The sequence below is a fragment of the Ursus americanus genome, chromosome 22, assembly GCF_024610735.1.
Source record: "Ursus americanus isolate L20-20 chromosome 22, mUrsAme1.1.p, whole genome shotgun sequence".
Lineage (NCBI taxonomy): Eukaryota > Metazoa > Chordata > Mammalia > Carnivora > Ursidae > Ursus > Ursus americanus.
This window is the reverse complement of record NC_142148.1, coordinates 10,557,273-10,579,738: the sequence shown is the minus strand read 5'-3', so window position 1 is coordinate 10,579,738 and position 22,466 is coordinate 10,557,273. Positions and strand designations below refer to the sequence as shown.

The 22,466-nt window shown below is 53.9% G+C and overlaps 1 protein-coding gene across 1 annotated transcript; it reads right to left on the bottom strand.

Annotated features, from left to right (window-relative positions):
- Window positions 1-439: 439 nt before the first annotated feature.
- Window positions 440-22,466, bottom strand: KCNG1 (potassium voltage-gated channel modifier subfamily G member 1). The gene is made up of 3 exons (XM_045771551.2): window positions 22,257-22,466; window positions 10,619-11,427; window positions 440-6,479 (listed from the first exon to the last, which is right to left on the bottom strand). The coding sequence occupies exons 2-3, from the start codon at window positions 11,399-11,401 to the stop codon at window positions 5,709-5,711; spliced, it is 1,554 nt and encodes a 517-aa protein (XP_045627507.1). The 5' UTR covers window positions 11,402-11,427; window positions 22,257-22,466; the 3' UTR covers window positions 440-5,708.

Here is a 22,466-nt window from a genome sequence, read left to right as displayed (position 1 = left end):
GCAGTTCCTATTTAATCAACTTCATGGAGAAACAGTTTCTGTCCATTTAGCAGCAATTCTCGACGCCTATTAAATGCACTTGTCATTTAGAGAATGATTCTAATTACTTTTTCTTGGGTCCCATGTATATATAATAACAAACCTTTCAGGCTCCTGGGTGGCTCAATAGTCAGTTAAGCATCTGCCTTCAGCTCAGGTCACGATCTCAGGGTCCTGGAATCGGTCCATGTTGGCTACGTGCTAAGCAGGGAATCCGCTTGTCCCTTTCCCTCTGGTCCCCCCCTCCCCAGCTTGTGATCTCTCTCTCAAATAAATAAAATATTGAAAAAAAATAAGCCCAATAACCAGTAACTGAGACGTAGGCTCTAGTCCTATTACATTCCCCCCTCCCCCTTATTTCTTATAGCAAGGCCAGTTGATGGCTTTAAATTTACTTCATTTATGTGGATTTTATAGGTCCTTTGCATAAGCGGCACGTGCATTCCAGAAAAGGAAATGAAAAAGATCTTTCAGGCTCTGTTTTATGGTTGCAAACAAAGTCCCATGGTATCTTTTTATACATTTAATTCAAAATTCAAGGATGTTGGTGGAGGACTAAATTCACACAATAGACATTGTTTCCAAGCAGAAACCACTGGGTGACCTGGGTGGGGGGCGGGGCAGGTTTTCTGCCTGCCGTAATTGTGGTGTCAATACATAGGAATAAATGTCCATGAGATTCATGTCACCATGTATATGAACAGGAATGCTTGATACGTGTATATATTTTGTAGGACTTGTATAGAGCAAGGGATTTACAGATGCATTGATTCAGCAAATATTTATTGAGCACCTACTATGTACCAGCTGCTGCCATAGACCAGGGATACTCCTGTGAAGGTCCCTGCCCTCATGGAGCTAAACATCTGGTGGAGAGCAAATAAAGAGATAATATGTTAGGTGATAATAGGGTTTTAGAGAAGGATGAAGCAGGGTAAGGGGGCTGGGTGCTTCAGAATATAGATTTTATTATTCAGGTATGGTGAGGCCAAAAGATCAAGAGAAACCACCATTGAAAAGCCCGTTAGTTATGCTCACAGTTCCCAAGAAGAGGGGGCACATCACAAAATGGGGAGCAGGGGGCACATACAGGGCTGGTCAGAGACAGAGGTGGTGGTGGGGAGATCTGTGGCAAGCGGCTTTTTATTGTGATCTCCGGGGGAAGGAAGAGGTGAAGCCGGGCAAGCAAGCTCGGGATTGTCTAGCTGAATGATTTCAGCGGGCTCTGGGGCATGAGCGCCATTCCTGGTTGTCTGGTACCTGGCCTCGGGGTGACTAGGGCAGGTGGAGAATGTGCTAGTGTGTGACGGCCTGAAAAAGGAGGCGTAGGCTCTGGATTGGTTTGTATGTGAAAAGCATATTTGTGGGTGTGTGGTTTATCATCTCTAAGAATTGGTGAATCCTGGGAGGGGCAGGCCCTCTAAGGTCTGCGAGTCCTCAGCTATCAAAGCATCAGAATACGGAAAACAAAAGACAAGGTTAATACACTGCGGCGTTCTGGGAATGTGGTCTTTCCACAGGGCTGGGGAAGAGGGCGGATGAGGTCTCTCTGTTTAAGTGACATTTGAGCAGAGAACTGAATGACGAGAGGGAGCGAGTGGATATATCTAGGGAAGAGTCTTCCGGGTGGAGGGAACAGCATGTGCAAAGGCCCTGAGGCGGGACCGTGTTTGGTCTGTTCAATGAGTCGAGAAGAGGTTGGTATAGCTTATAGGAGAGACGAGGAAAGCAGGTCAGGGAGGAAGGGCTGAGAGAGAGTCTGGCTTTTCATCTCACGTGAGATGTCACCATGTGTGGGGGCGGGGTGCTCTGAGCAGAGGGTGAGCATGATCTGACGTGGGTTCTAATAGGGTCCCTCTGCTGTGTAGAGAAGGGGTGGGGAGGGGAGGCGGGAGAGCAGGGAAACCAGGGAGGAGGCTGTGGCAACAATCCAGGTGGGAGAGGCTGGGGGCTGCACCACTGGAAGATCCAAGTGGAGAGAGCCCTGCTGTAAGCTGACAGGCCCGGATGGGGAGAGGTTTGAGACAGAGTGGGAGAGACAGAACTTGTGTTAGGAGGAACACTTTATTGGTTTCTGAGGGAAAACATACGTGAAGCCATTTTAGCAAATGGAAATCTGAGTGAAAACCATACTTTCTTTGACTGATGTCTTTCTCCACGCTCCTACAGCCCTGTGCCTGCATGCCCGTCATTCCATACGTTTGGAAATATCTTACGTGTCTTTTTCTCCACCAGATTATCCGCACCTTGGGGCAGGGACTGAGTCCAGTTCTGTTTTGTTTGTTTTGTCCCCAGCTGCTGTGATAAGGCCTGTTTCAGAGGAAGTTCTCTGGAAATGTTTGTTCAGAGGGTCTACTTTGCAGATTGGAGTTTTCTCCCTGGGAGGAAGGATGTGCCCAGCAGGGACGAGTTTCCATGCCCATGTGCTCCCTTGACAACCGGAGAATGTCTCCATCTTCCCCACCTCTTGCCCTTTGCACTGGCTGTCCCCTCTGCTTGGGATTGCTGTCCCCTCTGCTTGGGATTGCTGTCTACCCCCTCCTCCAGGTCCCCTTTTAAATGCTGCTTCCTCAGAGAGTCCTTCCCTGACCCTCTTAAAAATTTTCAGTTTATTTATTTAAGTAATTTCTACACCCAGTGTGGGACTCGAACTCACAACGCTGAGATCAAGAGTCGCGTGCTCCCCTGAGCCAGCCAGGTGCCCCCTTCCCTGACCCTCTTAAGTGGCTGCTCTCCAGCTCTCCCTGGTCCCAGTCACTTCTTGCCAGGTCACTCTGCGCTTACCAACATCAGAAGTTACTGTCTTCAGTTCACCTGGCCCACTGTGTGGGCTCTGGTTCTGCGGAGGGAGGTGGTCTTGGTATCTGTCTTCAGCCCCCTCCGTGGGATGGGGGCTCCTGGCCCAGCAGCTGTGGGTGCCAGTGGCTAAAGGCTTGCTTTGCTGTTTCTCCTAAAGCAGTGACTCTCCCACACTGTCTTCCCAGCTGAATGGGGTCAGTTGCCTGTACCAGCGTCAAAAGGGAAGCCCCATTAGGGCAGGGGCCAGGAATTTGCCCCCACACTTCCGTGAGAAGAGTTGTTTTTCCGTGTGATTTATAGCTGGGCTTTCTGCATCAGATTCCACATTGCCAGAAAAAGGCAGAAAAGCCCTAATCGTAAAGGTGGTCACTTTTGCCCTAGAAGCAGCTGGTGAGAAGTTCCAAGGCTCCCAATTCTTAATTAGGGCCAAAGACCCTAAGCCGCCCTCTGGGTGTGCAGGTCAGTGTCTGGAGCCCCTCTGTCCCTCAGGGGAGGTCTGGAGAGGTGCCTAAGTCTGGGTCTCTATCGTGGACCCTGTGCGAGAAGATGCAGAATTCTCAACCCTCCCATGACCCCAGCTCCTCCTCGGTACAACCCTAGACTCTGTCCTCTGTGTGTGTGGGGCACAGCTCCCCCACCAGTGCTGTCCTATTTGGGGCTCCCTCCTCCACCCCAAATGGTATTTGCTTTCCACTCCACTGAGTTTTAAAGGGCTCCATTGTGTACCGCTCTGTGTCTCGTTTCTGTCTGTGTAGCATTTTCAATTGTCTCCTGTCTTTCACAGCCCCTTTGGAGAGGGAAAAAAGGTCATTCCATAAATCTAAGGTATTATTACCATGACGGCAGTGCCCGATTGCTATGACACCCACCAGGCTGGGGAAGGTAGAGCTAATTAGTCGGAAAACTTACTTTTCAGGCGTGAGTCACGGGAAGCAGGTGTCAGGGAGCCTTTAACAAGGCCCTCGTGACTCAAATGATATTTCCCCTCTGCCTCACTGCATGTACACCGTGCTGAGATCGCCATGCCTCCCCACCCAAGACAGGGAAGACATGCTCGAAGGCCCTTCTACTTTCTGGCCATCTTTCCCGTTTCCCTTCATTCATTCAGGTTTCAGGAGCTCCTGCTCTGTGCCAGGCGTTGGGCTAGGTGCTGGGAGTCAGCAGTGAGCGGCGTTGCCCCGTAGGGACTCACAGCGTGAGAGCAGCACGGAGCTCCTTGTGCGGGAGACAGACGGCAACCGAGAGGCAGGGAATACACGGGGCAACTTGGAAGGTCGACAGGCGGATGAAGATCAAGGAGCATAGGAGGGAGTTGGGAGGAGGTGCTGGTGTGCATTCTTCAGAGACGTGGTCAGGGAAGTGAGGGAAGGGGCAGCCGCGGAGGGTTCCTCGGATAGGGCATTCCTGGGAGAGGGATCTGCAGATGCGAAGGCCCGACATGGGAAGGGGCTGGGTGTGTCAGCAGAGATGGAGGGCCCTGTGGCTGGGTGGAGTAAGCAAAGCAGACAGAGGCGGGGGATGAAGCTGGACAGGAGGACAGGGCCCGGGACACTCAGGGCAGTTGGGTTTTATTCTCAATATAATGGACGGCCCCTGGTGGACTGAGGCAGGACAGTGAGGTGGTCAGATTTGCGTCAGAGCGTGCCGGGGAGGGGCCATGGCCACACCCGGGAGGGTGAAGTCAGGCTGTGGCTGTGCCCTGGGGGTGAAGCCCCCCCCCCCCCCCGTCCTAGCACGAGGGGCTCTGATGCCCTCAGGCTGAGTAAATCTGTTGGCTGGTGGGGGGGTCCCTCTCTAATGTGCGTCAGGAGCAGTGCCCAGCCGGGTGGGTGCTCGGGAGGCCATTGGAGGGCACAGGGAGGCCTTAGGGGGCCCGAGACAGTGCCTCTCAGACTGCCCAGGGGACCCTGGCGCGCCTTCCCAAAGCATCAATCCCACTCTAGATTTAGATTGAGATTCAGGTAAGTGATTTAAAGCATTTTTTAAAAAGAAAGTTAAAATGAATGTGGAGTAGAGAAGAAAACCCACAGTATTTTTAAAAGATAAAATGAAGCGATATCACCTTTGTAGTCGGCAATGCGGACGGGCCCCTTGGTGTCCACTTAACCATTGGGGTGCCTTGGGGGAAAAGTTTGAGAACCCTAAGGCACAAAAGAAGAAAACAGAGGATGGAAGAGAAGGGAAAAGAGAAGAAGAGAGGAGACGGTAGGAATCAAAGAAAAACAGAAAGGGAATGCAGAATTTGACAATTTCCCCAAAGGTGTCTGTTCTCTTCCTGTTCTCTTACCCCACTGGGCCCGACCAGGCCTGAATGACCCCAGGAAGCAGGCCGTTGTCCTCCCAGTACCCACACTGGCTGGCTTTGCTGGCGAACAGCTTCCTCTCTTCAGAGCCCCACGGAAGGCATTTTCTCTCTTTTTCATCAGTTTTCTTTAATTGCGTGTGATCCACACGAAACACAGACATGTCCTGCTGTCATCTGTCCTTTTTTGTCCGGGCAGACCCGTAAAGCAAGTCTTTGCTGGGCATGTTATTTACATGGCGGAAAGAACAAAACCATCTTCCTATCGGGGGAAACAGACACGGGGCCGGGGGTGGGCGGGGGGCCTGTCACTGTTGTGTGCCGGGCTCCTGACCAGCCGTTGCTTCACTTGTGGAGGCAGAGGGGTAGGGACCCCTCTGCGGATATTGCAGGCGTCCTTCTTGGGGTGTGGTTCGAGTGGGTCCTATGCCAGGGCCGCGCCCAGGGCAGCACGTGCCTTCGAAGGCTCCGTGTCGTGATGGCGATAGCTTCAAGCCACAAGGGCAGGCAGAGCTGGGGGTGTCCTGGCGGTGGCGGTGGCGCTGGCGACGGGGTACGTCCTCTGGGCTCAGTTGTTGTCTCTGGTGTCCGAGGAGGCACTTCCAAACAAGATGTCGCTGTCGTGGGACATGGTGCTCAGCTGCGACTTGGTCTTGATGAGGAACTGGGTCCTCCGGAACATCACCCTCTCCTGCTCCTGCTTGAGCTCCAGGTAGGAGCGGGAGAAGGTGTGGAAGATGGAGGTCACCGGGAAGGCCATGAGGAGGATGCCGCTGAGGATGCTGCTGAGGGCCACCACCTGGCCCGGCGTGCTCCTGGGTACCATGTCTCCGTAGCCCACAGTCGTCATGGTGATGACGGCCCACCAGTAGCAGGCGGGGATGCTGGTGAACTCGGGGCTGTCGGCCATCTCGTTCTCGATGACGTAAAGGAGGGGGGCAAAGAGGGCGATGGCCACGCAGAGGAAGAGCAGCAGGAGCCCGAACTCGCGCGTGCAGCGGCGGGCGGTGAGCCCCAGCGTCTGCAGCCCCAGGGAGTGGCGGGCCAGCCGCATGACGTACAGGATACGCAGCGCCCGCAGGACCCGCAGCACCAGCCCCACCTTGTCCAGGTAGCTGTTGCCCGCGCCCGACTTGCGGCGGCCCGCGGCCGCGCCGTCCACCAGCAGCGTGATGTAGTAAGGCAGGATGGCCACCAAGTCGATGAGCGTCAGCGGGCTCCGCAGGAAGGCGAACTTGCTGGGCGCCTGGATGAGCCGCAGGAGGAACTCGAGGGAGAACCAGCCCACGCACACCGACTCCACGATGAAGACGTTGTGGCACATCTGCGAGCACTGGCCCTGGGAGAGAGGGGGGAGGGCAGGGGACAGGTCAGCCGTGCCACCGGCCAGGCCGCATGCTTTGCTGCCCCCCCCAGAGAGGGGGGAGGGCAGGGGCAGGTCAGCCGTGCCACCGGCCAAGCCGTGGGCTTTGCCAGCCCCCCCCCCCGCCCTAGATAGGCTCAGGCCCCCCGGGGACCGGGCCAGGCCGAGGGCTTGAAGCACCTGCAACGGCCACTCTTCATCTCTCTCCCCAGCCCAGACCTGCTGCCCCTGGATTCCAGACCCCAGAAGGGCTGCCTCCTTGATGTCACCCGTATGGTTGTCTGATAGGCGTTTCAAACTTATGTCCCAAACCGGGCTGCTGATTCTTTAACGAAATTCTTTCTATTGAGATAGAATTGACATATAATTGTATCAGTTTCCGGTCTGCATGTTGACTTGATACATCTATCTATTGCAGTAAGATTACCACCATGGCCTTAAGCTAACACCTTTATCATGTCACGTAATTATCATTTCTTTTTTGGGGTAGAAACAATTAAGATTTAGCCTCTCGGGCTCTTGGTTTCTCCTGCACACCCGCGCACCAGTGCTTTCCCTTCTTAGCAATCCCACCTTTCCAGTTGCTCAGGATGGGAGACTCGGCCTCATTTTGACACCTCTCATATCGTCCTCAGGAAATCCCATTGGTTCTTCCTTTAAAATGATTCCGGAATCAAACCACTTCTCCCTATGTCTGCTGCCCTCACCTTGGTGCAGCCACCATCCTCTCTTGCCTGGCCGCTGCAGGAACCTCCTCGCTGGGATCCCTGGTCCCTACTGTTTATTCTGCACACATAGCCAGAGGGATGCTGGGAACGTGAATCAGATCCTGTTCTTTGCTCAGTACTCTCCATGGCTCAGAGAGCTAGCTCAAGCCCTCTGGGGGCACACATGGCCTGGCTGCCACCTCTCCCACTTCCTAGCCCCCCTGCCTGCCTTGTTCGTGTGCTCCAGCCTAGCCCCCCCGGTTCCCCCCACCCCCAAGCCAGGCCTTGACTTTCTGCTCTCCCTGCAGGAGTCCTCTTCTGGATACCCACATGGCTCTACCCTCCCTTCCTCTAGCTCTTTGCTTCAATATCACCTTCCCAGGAAGGGCTTTCATGACCCCCTTGATTTAAAGTCCACCCTCCCTTTGTCCTCCACCCTGATTCTCCTGTTCCTGGCCTATTTATTCAGAGGGCTCATGATCTCTTAAAATGCCTTATAAGTTACTTATGTATCATGTTTATTATGTTTCCAGCCTCCACCTCTCCTGGCCCCCTGCTCCAGCAGGTTATAGCCCCCTAAGGAGGGACAGCTCGTGCGTTGTTCGCTCTCAGGACCCCAGCACCTAGAACAACCCAGCACTTGACAAGTGGCCAATTTGTGTTTGTCACCAGGATGGATGGAAGCGCATGGGATTGGCATTTAGTTGGGAAGGCCAACTCAAGGCCAGGTGGGCAAAGGGAACCCGAAGGAGCTGGGCCAGGCGGGGTGGAGGCCAGCCAGAGAGCACTGCTGTCCTGTTGAGTACCTCCTGATTCCTGTGCCAGGAGGATTCAGGCTGGAGGCTGCGGCCGCACCCAAGTTTTCAGAGAGCCTGGGAATCTGGAGTTTTGCATGAAATCTCCTGGGTTTTAAGTGTTGTGATAATTCAGTACAAAGAAAACACTCTGTGGGCCGCTCAAACACATCTGTGTGCTGCATTTGGCATGTGGGCTGCCAGCCTGTCTTTCTGGCCTGCCATGGAACTGGACAGGAGACTGTGCCCGGTGGCTTTGGACCTCAGTCTCAAAGGGGCCTGAGACAGAGCGGGAAGGCACACATGGTCTTAGCCTGGGGCATCTGTCATTCCTGGACACAGCTGGGTTCTGTGAGTCCCGCACTAGCAGCTCTCTCTGTAGGAACAGGTTAGAGGCTGCAGAAATGAACGAGTACTCGGTGGGCCATGAGGTCTCAGCCCTGTGGGATGGGAAGCCTCCTCTAGAAAGCCTTCCTGGAGTGGGCCCCCTCCAAGTATCCCCATGGTTGATGGGCCTCTCATAAGAGCCCCCTTGGCTTGTGTCTCACATTTGTGGTCACAGGGGTGTCACTGTCCCTCCTCCAAGGGATCTGAAGTCCTTGTAGCTGGAATACTCGTTCTGGTCACCCTGCATGCTGGGTGATGGCTGAACACAGGAGCCCCTCGAATGTGTGCTCGAGGAGCAAGTGAAACAGTGAACCCCACTCGTCTCCAAAATCAAAGAACAGCATTTTCACTGAATCAAGGAAAAGTCCAGGTATTATTAAAAAAAAAAAAAAAAAAGCAAGTGTCAGAAGGTGAATAAAACAGTAGCTTTATTAGTATTTTCCTGATAAAGTCAGGATTGCATATGTTGGAGCCAAGAAAAGATTTATACCATGTACATGGACTTCCAGACAGGTCTCAAATGGTGACCATTTTCTCGCTTTCTTTGGCAGGTGCTTGTAATCCTTACAGTCAGCACCGCCTGAATGCTCCAGAGCCAGGCGTTACTCCAAACACTTCCCGTGGACTCACTCACTGAATCCTCACGACACTGTGAGGTGAGCCTGTGCACAGCCCCTTGGACAGGTGAGGAAACTGAGGCACAGAGAGGGAAAGTAACTTGCCCACAGATGTGCAGCCAGAGTGGAAGCAATGGGATTCAAATTCAGGCCACTGGGCTCTAGCCCCACCCTCTTGATCACTTCCCTTTCTGCTTATCAAAAATTAATTTTCCTGGTTGAGTGTTATTTTTTAATACTTGCTTTAAAAATTCAATGTATAAGGACGTGCCAGAAACCCGCCCTCCCCCCATGTGTTGTAAATGCAATAGCCATTGCTACCTTGTGGAAAAACCCTCGCCTGGTGAGTACTTCCAGTGCTCCATCAAAGAGTTCATGTGAAGCACTTAGCACATGCAGGGTACACAGCCAGTGCTCAATAAATGCTGGCTGGCATGATATTTATGTTGAGTTCATACAGCCATACCTATTTCTCCATTGCCTATACAACTTGTCTGAATGTTTTGGTCTGTCTTAAAACTTGCTTCTAGAACCCCCAGCCCCCCAATGTGAGGAAAGGGTCCCAGCTTAAAGGCCCAAAGGTCTCACACATTATGAAGCTGAATTGGGGAGCACACACTTTCCATAGACTCAGCTCCCACCCAGAGCTGCTGTGTGGACTGCAGGCAGGGGGGCCTGACCGTATACATTTTGAGAAGCTGAGAGTTTGAATTTTTAAATGCTACCATGTAAAACTTTTAGGGAGCATGGTGCGGGCCAATCGCACGCTTCCGTGGGGTACATGAAGTCCCAGGCTGCCACGTGGGACCCGTACTTTTTCGTTCAAGAACACAGAACTTGGACTCAGTGGGACATGGGTCTGGGCAAGCTGTTCTGCCTCACCGTTCTCACCTGTCAGCTGGGTATGAGAACGGCTCCCGTACAGGGTTGCCGGAAGATTCGCTGAGAGCATGAGATGTAGGCAGCACGGCCCAGCCCCTGGCTGCTAGTAACTGCCTGCCGAGTGCTGCCCCTGAGAAGCCGGCACATGCCTCGGCCAGGCCACGGAATGAACACTTTACACAATTCTCTTGCTGAACACAGAGACGCTCACGGTTCGAGCACGTGCGCACATGCACAGCTCTCAATAAAAATGATGTGACGGACCCAGAAAATGGTGCTGGGGTATTTTTAAACAAGGGAATTAGGAAGCTTGGGATAGGGCTCCCGTGGGTGAAATAGATGTTGATGATATATTACGTGTTTCGTTCAGGGGCAGGCACGTCATAGATCACATCATTCACAGACTCCCTTATCGCTTCCTTCCACAGAGTGGCTGAGCGCCTTGGCCGTGCTCGACACTGTTCTAGACCCCGGGGGCACACCACGGACCAGGACAGGCACCGAGCTCGGGTGTGAACGTGGAGGTGGACCACACGCATGTAAACAGGAGGGCCTGGAGATGCTGCTCTGTCACTGCAGTCAGCGAAGGCCTCCTGGTGGAGGTGACCGCGCCAGCGTGAAGGATGTGGACTTCTGGAGAGAGGGGTCCAGCGGACTGCTTTGTCTCCTGAACTCAGAGACCCTCCCTCACTGCAGCGAGCCTCCCCGCGCCCAGCCGTGGCTCTTACCTGCTCCTCCTCCTCGCGCAGGCTGGGCAGGGTGCTGATGGACAGGTTGATGGCCGTGACGGTGACGAAGAGCACCGAGAGGCAGGCGAACACCTTGCCGGGCAGCCCCGAGTGCGGCCTCTCCACCATGTCGCGCAGTCTCCGCATGCAGCGGCCCAGGCGGCCCTCGCCCTCGGCCGGGCCCTCGCTGCCGGGGTCCTCGCTGGACAGCGGCTCGTCGTCGTCGTCCTCCCGCTCCACCACGTCGGCGAACTCCTCGATCTTCTGCAGGTAGCGGCGCTTGCAGCAGCCGTCCAGGCGGTCCTCGGCGATGCCCCAGTACAGCAGCTCCTCCTGGAAGGACAGGGCGCACATCTCCCGCAGCAGGCGCAGCTTGCCGGCCCGCAGGAAGGTCAGGATGGTGCCGAAGGCCCCCGGGTGGCGGTCGAAGAAGAACTCGTTGCAGGTCACGTCGTAGTCATCGCACACGTTGAGGATGTCGTCGAAGTTGGTGCAGGCCTTGAGCTGGCCCAGGCGCGTGAGCGGGAACTCCTCGAGCGTGGTCCAGGGCAGCGAGTACTTGATGCCGCCCACGTTGATGATGATCTGCCGCCGCCGGTCCTCGGGCTGGCCGGCCTGGCGCGGCGCGTCCTGGGGCCGGGGCCGCAGCCGCTGCGCGCGGCGGTAGAAGACGCCCTTCAGGGACTGGCCCTGTGGGAAGAAGGCCGGGTGGAAGGAGGCGTCCGAGGCGCAGCTCAGGGCGCTGTAGTCGTAATCAGAGTTGTCTCCCGGTAGGAGGGTCATTTTGGGCTTTCACATCCCCCTCGTGCCTGGGGTGGAGAAGGGAGGAAAGACCCTCAGTGACGCCGGAGTCTAGGCCGACAGCGCCCCCCCCCCCCACCCCCATTCACAAGGGAAAACTTGACCCCTGTGGGCCAGTATTAGGAGGCAGGGCCTTGGGGGGGGGCGTGATTAGGTTTGGCTGAGGTCATGAGGGGTGGGATCAGTGCCCTTATGAGAAGAGGAAGAGGCACCAAGCTCCCTCTCTCTCTACCACGTAGGGACACAGTCAGAAGACAGCCACCCACAAGCCAGGAAAAGTCCTTACCAGAAGCCGACCACATTGGCACCCTGAACTTCGACTTTCAAGCACTTGTGGTTACAAGCACAGACTCTGGAGCCTCATGGCCTGGGCGTGCTACTTAACCTTGAGGTGTCTCAATTTCCTCATCTGTAGAGTGGGTACAACCATCTGACCCACTTCGCAGGATTACCGAGAAGATTCAATGAATTATGTGCAGAAGAGCATTTAATAACACAGTGCCTGGCACATGGTAGGTACTCAATCATTGTTGTCTATTATTACTATTTGTGTTTACCTTAAAGGGACACCTTGTATTGCTTCCATAAGTGGAAAACCTATATCATTGGCCATAAATAAGAGGCAATGTCCAAAGAAATGCATAATTATCACAATAGTGCTATAATTGCTCGTATATCATCAAACATTTTGAGGGGGTGAGCTGGGCTCCTCTAGGAAGCCTTCCTTGGCTCTTCCAGCGAAATCGAGTCCTCCCACCCCTGTATCCGGATCATTATCCTTACTCTATCTGTGTGTAAGCCTGGCTTCTTTATGAGACTGCTTGCTTTGTAGGGCAAGAACTGGGCTCTATTCAGCTCTGAATCCCTGTGCCCAGCAGTGTAAAAGCTCAAAGAAGTAGTTGCTGAATGAGGCCAACACGAGGAAGACACTTGAGAACCTGAGGTCAAAATATCCACTTACACAGGCTCCTTCCTTCCTGGCACTCCAAGCTAACTAAGGGTGTGTGCTACTAGAATGACATTGCTTATTCATTCGTAGCTCATGGGCTGAATTTGGTTCACAAATAATTCTGCCTGGCTTGAAGAAGATTTTGAAAATTGAGGAATTTCCTGTAAAATTGACATTCTTGGTTTCTCTTGAAAAATCAGACTATTTGGCAACATTTGGCCTAAGTTACAGCCGAGAAATGACTGCGCCCTGTAGGCAGGGCATGCATGTGGCAATCTACCACAGTCCCCACCCTTCCTTGTTGTCTTTCTAATATGCCCTCGCCTTCACTCATGGATGTTTCCTTCCTGCCCCCGTAGGCATTTGAGTTCGAGACTCCCAGAATAAATTGTAGCAGTTGAGCTCTCCAGAATGAAGCTGATCCACAGAAAAGTAGTAAGAGTCTAGTACTCTGCTTTTTAAAAATCACCATCCCTCCCTCCAGCCCAGTCCCCCATGGAAGCAAGTAGTACCAGCAAAGTCTACCAATAACATTTCTAATACCTGAGTGTCGATCTGTGCCATGGACACGTGCAGGGAAAATGCACGTGCACGCACGCACGCGCAGGCACATCTGTAGGGACGAGAAAGCATTCAACAGGAGCCGGGGGGGAGGGGGTGCCATCGGAAAGAGGATCCTTCCTAACAGAAATTCTTTTACATAAAGCAAATCATTGCTCCACTCATTTATCTTCGGGGAAAGCTACGGTTTCACAGATTGGGTTCTGGAAAACTAGGTACACCTGCGCTTGAAATGAAAATGATCTGATTTTAGAGTGTTGAGAATGTTTCTTAACTTCACCTAAAATTGGAACCCATCTCCTCAGGCGCAGCCTGCCAGAATCCCTTGGAGGAGCGAGAATAATCCCTTCCAGGCACTTCACATGAGCGGTACCGCTTTTCAGCTCCGCTGCTTCATCTTTGCCACCAAAGACAAGAGGAAAAGTGACATTCTGTTTGGTAAGAATGGTGACAGAGGAAAAGGAAACTTCCTCTGGTCCTGCAAGCCCTGAAGAGCCCGTGTGAAACCCCCTCGGCTGTAGTCACGTCTTACAGACAGAATGTCTTCTTTCAAGCTCCCAGCTCTCCCTCCAGCACAAAGCTCCCCCAATTAGTGATCCTTTATTTCTTTCTCTCGTGACCCGTCAGTTGTGAATTAAAGCCTGATGAAATTAAATTAAATACTGATTTCCTACGCGGAAAGTTATCCTGTCCCAGCGTACTGTTTAGCATGGAGAAGGAAAAAATCCGCGTCGTGCAGGCTGCTTGCACACGGAAGGCCAGATGCTGGGATTTGCTAAATGAGGAATGGGCACACTTCTCCTTGGCTTTTGGTCTTGGGGACACCCAATCTGATGGGTGTAGGGGGGATGGCTCTGCATGCTAGATTCTAGAGTCTCAAGCAAAGTACATAAATCAAACAGGCCCCAAAGTCCTGCTTCCGGAAAACAATGCCACTTTTCACCCAGCCCGATACCCTCATGAGAGGTTTGGTCTTTTAATATTTCTCTGCAGTGTTAGGTCTGTCAGTCCTAGAGCATAATGGGTTTTGGTGATTTTGTCTCCGAGGGTCAATGGATGCTTGGGAAGAGAAAGCCATTTGAGAAAGGGGTTGTGATACTGAGAATGACGAGAAGTACTGAGATGTCATTCAACACTCACCATGTGTTGGGCCTGTGTCAGGTCTGCAGGCCCAGCAGAGACCAAGACAGACCCAGCCCTTGTCCTCAGGGAGTGGACATTCTAGTGGTGGAGGTGGTCTCTAAGTAAGTACACAGACCATTTCAGGAAATAGAGCAAGAACATGATGGCAACAGGAGCTGGAGGGGTCTGGGAGGGCTTCTTGGAGGAGACAACTTCGGGGCTGAGGTTGGATGGGAAGGAGCCAGTCCTATGAGGACCTGGACGAGGGGGTCTAAGGCTGAGGTTGGATGGGAAGAGCTTGCTCCTTGACCTGGGGATGGATTTGGTGGTCGAGCCAGAGAAGGCCAAGTTCTGGGATGCAGTGAGTGAGGGGAAGGTGGGAGAAGTTGAGTGTGGGGAAGTCATCAGATACCAGATGGAACAGAGCCTAGTGGGCCATGACAAGGGGCTGGGGTTTACTCTCCATGGGAGGGAGGGTCCTCAGGAGTAGACTGGGTGGGCTGGGGAAACCAGGCTGGAATTCTCTGTAGTCATTCTTGAAAGAGTCAACTAAGGCTTGGACCAGTGGAGGGGGCTAGAGGATTGGCTGCATTCCGGATGGACTTTGGAGGAATTGCTGCCAAGACTTGGGGGGAGGGGAGTGTGGTGAGGGGGAGAATGGATTCCAGCGGTGCCATTCACTGAGGAGACACTAGGTGGCGTTTTGATGAGGCTTGTGTAGGAGGCAACATTTGCCGGCTGTGGGATGATGGACAGGAGGGCAGATGGGCAAATCAGCGAGAGAGTAGGGATGAACGTGGTTTGCATGGATGGATGGACGGATGGAGTCAAATCACACCAAAGCTGTCTTGATGAGTGTGTGTGTGTGTGTGTGTGTGTGTGTGTGTGTGTGTGGTGGCGGTGGTGGGATCAGCTGGTAGCTTTGACCTGGCTGAGCTGCAGAGGGCAAGAGGGCCAGCCTAGCAGAGAAACGGCAAAACCCAGAGGCCGAGGTGCTCCCTGTGCCCAGCACCTACTTCCCTGTCGAAGCTGCACTCCATACCAGGCCTGATTAGTGCAGGTAGACACCACTGGGTGGGGGGGACGTGTAGGCAGAGTGCTACACCCCCACCAAGATGTCCTAATCCTAATCCCTGGAACCAGTGACTAGGTTAGATTACACATGAGGAGGAATTAAGGTTGCCAGTCAGCTGCCTTTGGGATGGGAAGATGATCCTGGATTCTCCGGGGGCCCAATCACGAGGGTCCTTAAAAGATGGAAGAGAGAGGCAGGAAAGTGTGTTGGATGCCATGCGGCGTGAGGAAGACTTGGCTGGCCACCGCTGGCTTTGAAGATGGAAGGGGCCACAGGCTGACGACAGCAGGCAGCCTCTAGAAGCTGGACAAGGCAAGACCTGACTCTCCCCGGGGCTCTCCAGAAAGGAATGCAGTCTGCTCACCCCTTTATCTTAGCCCTGCAAGGCCCATTTGAGACTTCTGTCTTCCAAGATGTGAGGTCATAAGTTTATGTTGTTTTCTGCCACTCAGGAGAGTAATACAGGGGATACTGGAAAAAGCAGGTCCTACACCAGCTTGGGGGACAGCCTGCTGACTACTCCAAGCTGCGGAAGCAGAAGAGCCCATGTGCTCTGAAATCAGGAGACGTGGGTTCAAGGCCAGTCACTCTGACTTTGGGCAAGTCATGTCTTACCTCGGAGACTCACTAGCCTCGTCTGTAAAATGGGGATACGAATAGCTCCTACCTCCCTGTGTCATGGTGAAGACCAAAGCAGATGACCTGGGTGATGTGCGTGGCCCAATGCCTGACCCATAGCAGACCCTCAACAGACACCTGCTGTGCCGTTAGCTATGAGGGAGGTCTGTCATCTTTCTCCACCTGCCGAGGGTGACCTGATCCAGAGGGACTTGAACCCAGCATTTGTCTGACCCCCAGAGCTCCCTGCTGGAGGAAGTACAGTCTGGTACAGCCTCAGGGAAAGCCATCAGGGGTGCTGAGGGAAGTGAAGGACGTTGCTGCTGTATGAGCCAGGAATCCCAGTCCTGGGTGTATTTCTCAGACCTGCATCGATAGGGGTTGTGACACATAATAAGACATTATTTGTACTCAGATCCTTGCCTCAGAGGTCTGCTTCTGGGGACTCAGATCCAAGAGAGGATGAAAGTATAAGAATGCCTGTTCCATGTTGCCCGTGGTCCCCTGGCATCCATCCTGGGGCCGGGGGCGGGGGGGGGGGGGTGAGGGGTGGGGGGGGCGAGATGGGCAAGTGAGTCGTGGTAGACACAGATGGTGAACTCCTATACATCGCACAGGAATTAGAAGCATTGAACTAGATGTAGGTTTAGCAACACATTTAGATCTGAAAAGCATGATGCCGAGTGGAAAAGAAACAGAAGTTTATAGCACTATGCTATTTATGTAAATGAACACACACACGTTACAAATTTGACAAAGACTCAAGCACATGGAAGGATCTATATCAACCACGGGGAAGGTGCCTGGCAGGACAGGGGAAGGGGATAAGCAAGGGGTGTGTGTGTGTGTAGAAAGAGGGAACAATGAATAAGACAGCCTGGCACAGGCCAGGGATGGGTGGTGGCATGAAGTGAAGAGTGTGGTTAACACAACTTTGGGATTTAATCCAGGCAAAGAAAAATGAAGAGCACGAAACCAACCAAGCCACCAGGCTCTGAATTGCCCCAAGTGCTCAGTGGAGATACGGATTCTTAGGACCATCCCTAGACCTTTGCAGTCAGAATCCTTGAGTGGGGGGGCCCCAGGAACTGGCATGTTTGACAGGCTCCCTTACGGATGCCCACGTTCAAGAGACAAAAAAGAGAGAGTGCCTTGGATACCTGGAGCCCACATCCCCTCGGGCTGGGGGCTGCAAGAGCCGCTCTGGATTTTGGTGGGGAGCCCCCTGACCAACTTCTCCATCCTTTGGGGGCTCTGGAAAGCCCTGGGGGTCCCAGGCTTGGGAACTTCACTGGAGGAGAAACCTTTCCGCTCTGAGAGAACAGACTTCTGCACTGGGGCCGCCTTGATCAAATTCCCCTTTGGGAGCACACAGCACTGCTGAAACGCCCCATGCAACTTCTTTTCCTTCCTCTTGGGAGAAAGATGATGCTCACAAGCTAGGACGGAGGGCTGAGTGCTCGTTTCCAAAGATAAAGGGTCACTGAAACCGTAAGGAGTTCTGAGTGGCAGAGGCTACTGTGTGGTCAGCGTCTGCCGCGACTGGAGGGGCTAGACCTGGGGGCGGGGGTTGGAGAGGGGAGTGGGGTGGGACGAAGGTCCAGGACAGGCTGGCCTGGCCACCGCAGCCGCTCCTGCTGATGAGCCTTTGGCCTGAGACAGTCATCTGCACCCACCGAGTTGCCAGCCCTCTCTGAGCCTCTTTCTTCCCTAAAGGAGAAGCATGCCCACCTCACGGGGCTGTTGTGAGGATCGGGTGAATGGAGGGTTACTGCAGGAATGAGCAGCGTCGCCCGATCGCTCACCCCCATGGCCACCTCCCATCAAGGTCATGAACAGGTTCCATAAACTGGTGTGCACTGATCCTAACTGCTAAAATACCTCCTGGTATTTTTAACAAACCACGAGTCTCTCTGGACTCTGTTCTTCCAGTCCTGTGCCCCTCCCTTGGGACGGAACTCTCTGTCCCTCCTCTGAGAGTGGGAGGGAGGGATGCGGAGAGAGTGCTGAACACTCACGGTGCTGTAATGACAACAACCACAGCCACCCTTAATTGCATACTAAGTGCTACGTGCTGTACTAAGAGTCTTAATCAAGTGAGCCACGTCAGGCACCACTAACACCCCCATTTTATAGATGAAGAAATTGAGGCTTTGATAAATAAAAACTCAGGACTCTGGTGACATAAGTGATAAAGCCAGAATCAACCTACGCCCCGCCCATAGGACTCTTTGACCTCTGTATTTTACTGTCTCTCTGGATTACTGGTTCCCAGCGGAAGGGGGAGGTCTCCACCACCTGCAGCAAGCTAGGGACTGGATCTCTTATCTCTATGTCTATTGACAAGCTTTTGGAAGGTCTTTTGTGATGGCAAGAAGCAGGCAGTTGCCCATGGCTGGGGGCAACACGTTTATTCCTAGTGTATATTTGCACAGGAACAGAGTAAGAAATCAACAAAACCCCTGGTATTGTCGAATTCCAAGTTGCCATTTTGGCCTCCGGGCAGAAGAGCTCTCCTGAGCCACCGTAAGCAGGTACTGGTTGGAGGTGAGGGTGTGGCCTCTGGGCCCAGCTGCCTGCTTCCCAACTTCCTAGCTGTGCACCCTTACGAAAATGACTTCACCTCTCTGTGCCTGAGTGTTATTAGCTATCAACCGGGGTCATCATCACACTTCCTTGTAAGTGCTCGGAGCTGCGTCTGCACATGCTCTGTGTTTGCGAGAATGTCTTTTGTGTAGCAAGCTTGGCACCTCCCCTCACATTTCCTTCTTAGAGGAGGCATGTGAAGCAGAAAAACTTTCCAGAAGGGGGGCTTCAGTGCTGGCTCTCCTCTTACCCAGCACTGACGTCAAGTCGCTCACTAGGCTGGGCCTCAGCTTCCCCATCTGTAACAAACTGATGAGGTAAGCAGAAGAATGGGCCCTCAAAGAGTTCTATGTCCTAATCCTCAGACCCTGAGAACGTGTGACCTCACGTGGCAGAAGAGATTTTGCTGGTGTGACTAATAAAATCGATGCTCTTGAGGTGGGGAGAGGATCCTGGATTATCGAGGGGGGGCACATGTCATCACAAGCATCCTTAGAGAGGGAGGCAGGAGGGTCAGAGTCAGAGAAGCAGATGTGATGGTGGAAGCAGAGGTTGGAGTGATGTGGGGTCAGGAGCCAAGGGCGAGGACAGGTTCTAGAAGCTGGAAAGGGCAGGGAGATGGATTCTCCCCCAGGAGGAATACAGCCCTGCTGAACCCTTGATTTTAGGCCAGGGAGACCCATTTTCAACTTCTGATCCCCCACTCTGTAAGATGCTAAATTTGTGTTGCTTTAAGCCAAGAAATTGGAGGTAATACGTGGCAGGAAGGAACGAACACAAGCTCAAAGGCAACTTTCTAAAAGAAAAGCATTTCTCTCCTGAGCAACTCGGGCTTGGGTTTCTTCTTCTCCCATCACGATTCTCAGCCTGCGTTGTTCCCTCACTCTGAAATCTCCCCACGCTGCCCTTCCCCTGCCAGCGTGGCTTCATCTGTCAGGGTTAGGGCTCCTCGCTGGGCTGACTCAGAGGCGGGTCATGCTGCATTAATTCCCAATTAAAACATTAATCAAAATGGATCCAGCCAGTAGGCTGGCCCCGGTCCCAGCATGCTGGACCACCTCGAGATGCGGCACCTGCATGGAGAATCTGTCTTTCCTAGCTACCTGCTGTCCATCCTCATCACCCTGCAACCATGCCAGATGGATCTCAGTCTGGCTTCTTGAGAGCTGGGGCCCAAGACCCTGGTGATAGTGACGCTATTTGCTGGGAGCTGGGCTTTTCCCTCCATCGCCACCTACCCCCTAAAAGAAAATGTACCAGGGTCTCCCCCCTGCCCCCATAAAAAAGACCAAGTGGCCTCTGGAGCCTCCTTATTCTGCTTCTGGCAAAATAACAGCAAAGGGCACATTTGCCTTCTACCGGAAGGTGTTTTGGGGTGGGAGCCAAGGGTCCTTTTCTATTTGCTTCCTTGCAGCCAGAAACCTGGGAGCGCAGGCATCAGTGGAGGAACCGGCTGGGGGAGCACTGAGGACCTTGGGCAGCCAGAAGGGGACACCTGCATACGCGCAGTCTGTCCGTTCTTTTTCCTTAGTAAGTGCTAAGGCTGCAGTGTCTGCGGTAAGCCGTGGTGGCCCAGGGAGGAATGAGGGGGAACCCGGTTGTGCGTGCCTGCCTGGGGAGGCGCAGGGGTGAGGCGAAGGCACCACAGAGCAGGGACACATCTGAGGCAAAATGCAGATCCTGTCTGTGGCACGTTACTTTGTGCTCTGATTTTGTTAACCACATACTGCCTGCTCTGTCATAAAGATGGCCAACACTGATGGAGTGCTTGCAGGCTAGGCTTCCCTGCCTCTCCCTTTTTATTCATTCTATGTAGGGTGGCTCTTCCAGCCACCATTTTCCACCCAGGGACTCCATTTCTGGGTTTAATAAATCAACCAAGAGTGGATTCCTGGACCCTATGTGTTTGGCGACCGGGAACGCTGACGCTTCATCATGTATGTATTCAGAAAGGGGAGGTGGAGAGAGGACAGCGCAGTGAAGACACTTTTGAGGGGTGCAAGCGATTAATTCATTCGTTCTGGTTTGTCTTAGCCCTGCATCCAGGACACATTTCTCTGCTCTCACATTCCCTGGGGCCATCAGTCGAGTCTCTTGCCAGGGTCCAGCTGTGTGTCTGATGCAGAGAATTCGAAGCGGCAGTGGGACTGGAGCCTGGCTCCCACATCTGTCCTGACCAGGCTCCAGGGTGCCCCCAGCCTGGGTTCTCAAACTTTGGGACAGGGATCAAGGCTGCCTTGTTTCCAGCCCACTCACAGCTCCCCATGGGTTTGGAGTGTGTCCCACAACAGACATCTTTCCACTGGAATGGGCTGAGTTAGGGAATGACCCATAAGGGCCATCCCCAGGGGCCATCCTAGCCTGTCTTTCAGACACACCTTCCCTCACTCCCCATTCAGCGGGGGCCTCTGCAGAGGTCCGAGACAGAGGACACCAGGGCGAAGCTCAGGTCCGGGAGAATCCAGGAAATCTACTCAAGAAAGAGCGCAGGCCCAGGCCACATGGCCCACAGCGTCCCCTGGCTCCAGCACTGGCGCTGGGTCTCCAGAAGGCCAAACTTTCCTTGGAGACTTGCTCCCCATGCTGACTGCAGTCATGTGTGTGGGTATCGGACACACCCTAGTGAAGAAATCTCTGCTCAGATTCATCCAGGCAGGTGCCCCTCCACCCCCTGCCCAATGATCAGAGCAGTCCCTGCTCCCTCAAGGCACCTCCCCTTGCCCTTATCTCATGGTACCAGTGAAGGAGGTCTCCATGTCTGTCTCATCCTCTGGGTGACTTTGGTGCCTGGCAGCCTTTAAGTGCTTCAGATAATGCCTGCTGAACAGACAACTTTAATAAACCATTATTGGTGGGAGCCTGATTCATCAGTAAGGTTAGATCACTATTTCTCAACAGCCGCTCTCTGTGATCAGCCTCCCCTAAGGAGCTTTTTGAAGACATTTTCTTTCTATCCCAGAACCTATTCCAGCTTTCCCGCTCTCTTTGAGAATGACTGCATTACATGAACCAAGGAAAGGCTATTTTGCTTCTGTCTACACACATAGGGGTTGCTGCAGTCAGTCACCCCTGCAGGCTGGGGCCTCCTCAAGGCACGGGCTGGGGCTTAATCCCTACTTCTCTCTAAGCTGCAAGATGCTCATCCCATCCCATCCCTCTCCTTCAGTGTTCTCGTCCTAGCTCAGCACCTCAGCAACTGTTAAATGAATGAAATACTGCCTGTTGGCCACTGGCATGGTGAGCTGCCCATAGTAGGTGCTCAACCCATATTTGTCCAATTTATGAATGAACGAACGTCTCTCTTTTCCTTCCTTAACCAAAGACTCCAGTCCATCAGGCTGAGCCCCTCCCGGGTATGGAGCCCCTGAGGCAGAGGAGGCGACCACCCACTTTTCCTATGAGATCCTAGAGCCTCCAGTGAACACAGCTGTCTTGGAATCCCCAGCGCCGAGCACACAGTGGGCGCTCAATAAAAGCTACTTGAGTAAAAGAATGACTTAACTAAAGTCCGCTGGTGGAGATGCTCCATTCTGTGCCCAAGGATGGAGTGAATAAGCCAGAGACCGGCGCCCCCTCTTCCACCTCCCCCAACACCCCCCCCCTCCATCCAGAAACCTCCGCCACAGCCAGGATGCGCCCCCCGCCCCGTCACTGCGGCGGAGCACGTCCAGCACTTCGCACCCCGGGGACAGCTCGGGAAGAACTGAAGCCGGACCCGCACCGTGACGGGGGCGAGCGCGCCCCACGCCGCCGCCCGCAGCCGCTCCCGGGTTCCCGGTCGCCCCCGCCTCGCCGCCCTGCGGCTTTCGGTGCCCCTGCAGGGGAGCCCGGGGTCACCACCACGTGCAGCCCCCGGATCCCGAGTGTGCAGGCGCGGGGGGCCGCTCGGCGGCGCCCGGCGAGGCTGCCGCGCGCAAAGTTCCCACCTCAAGTTCCCGTCACGGCGTCCCCGCGGCGGAGTTGGCCCGGCCGCGGCTGCCGTCCCCCCGGGCGGCCAGCGGGTCCCGGGCGAGGGCGCGAGCAGGGGCTGGCTGGCAGCCGCCCGGGCCGCCTCCCGGAGCCGCGGGCAAACTTGGGCCCCCGGCCCGGCTCAGCTCCCGCACTCGGACCCAGGGCCGCCCCGCCTCCGCCTCCCG

Excerpts from the sequence above, each read along its gene's own strand:
- KCNG1 (XM_045771551.2), bottom strand. The coding sequence starts at position 11,401 with ATGACCCTCCTACCGGGAGACAACTCTGATTACGACTACAGCGCCCTG. Across the intron at positions 6,480-10,618 it reads TGCGCGAGGAGGAGGAGCAG|GGCCAGTGCTCGCAGATGTG; the intron begins GTAAGAGCCACG and ends CCTCTCTCCCAG.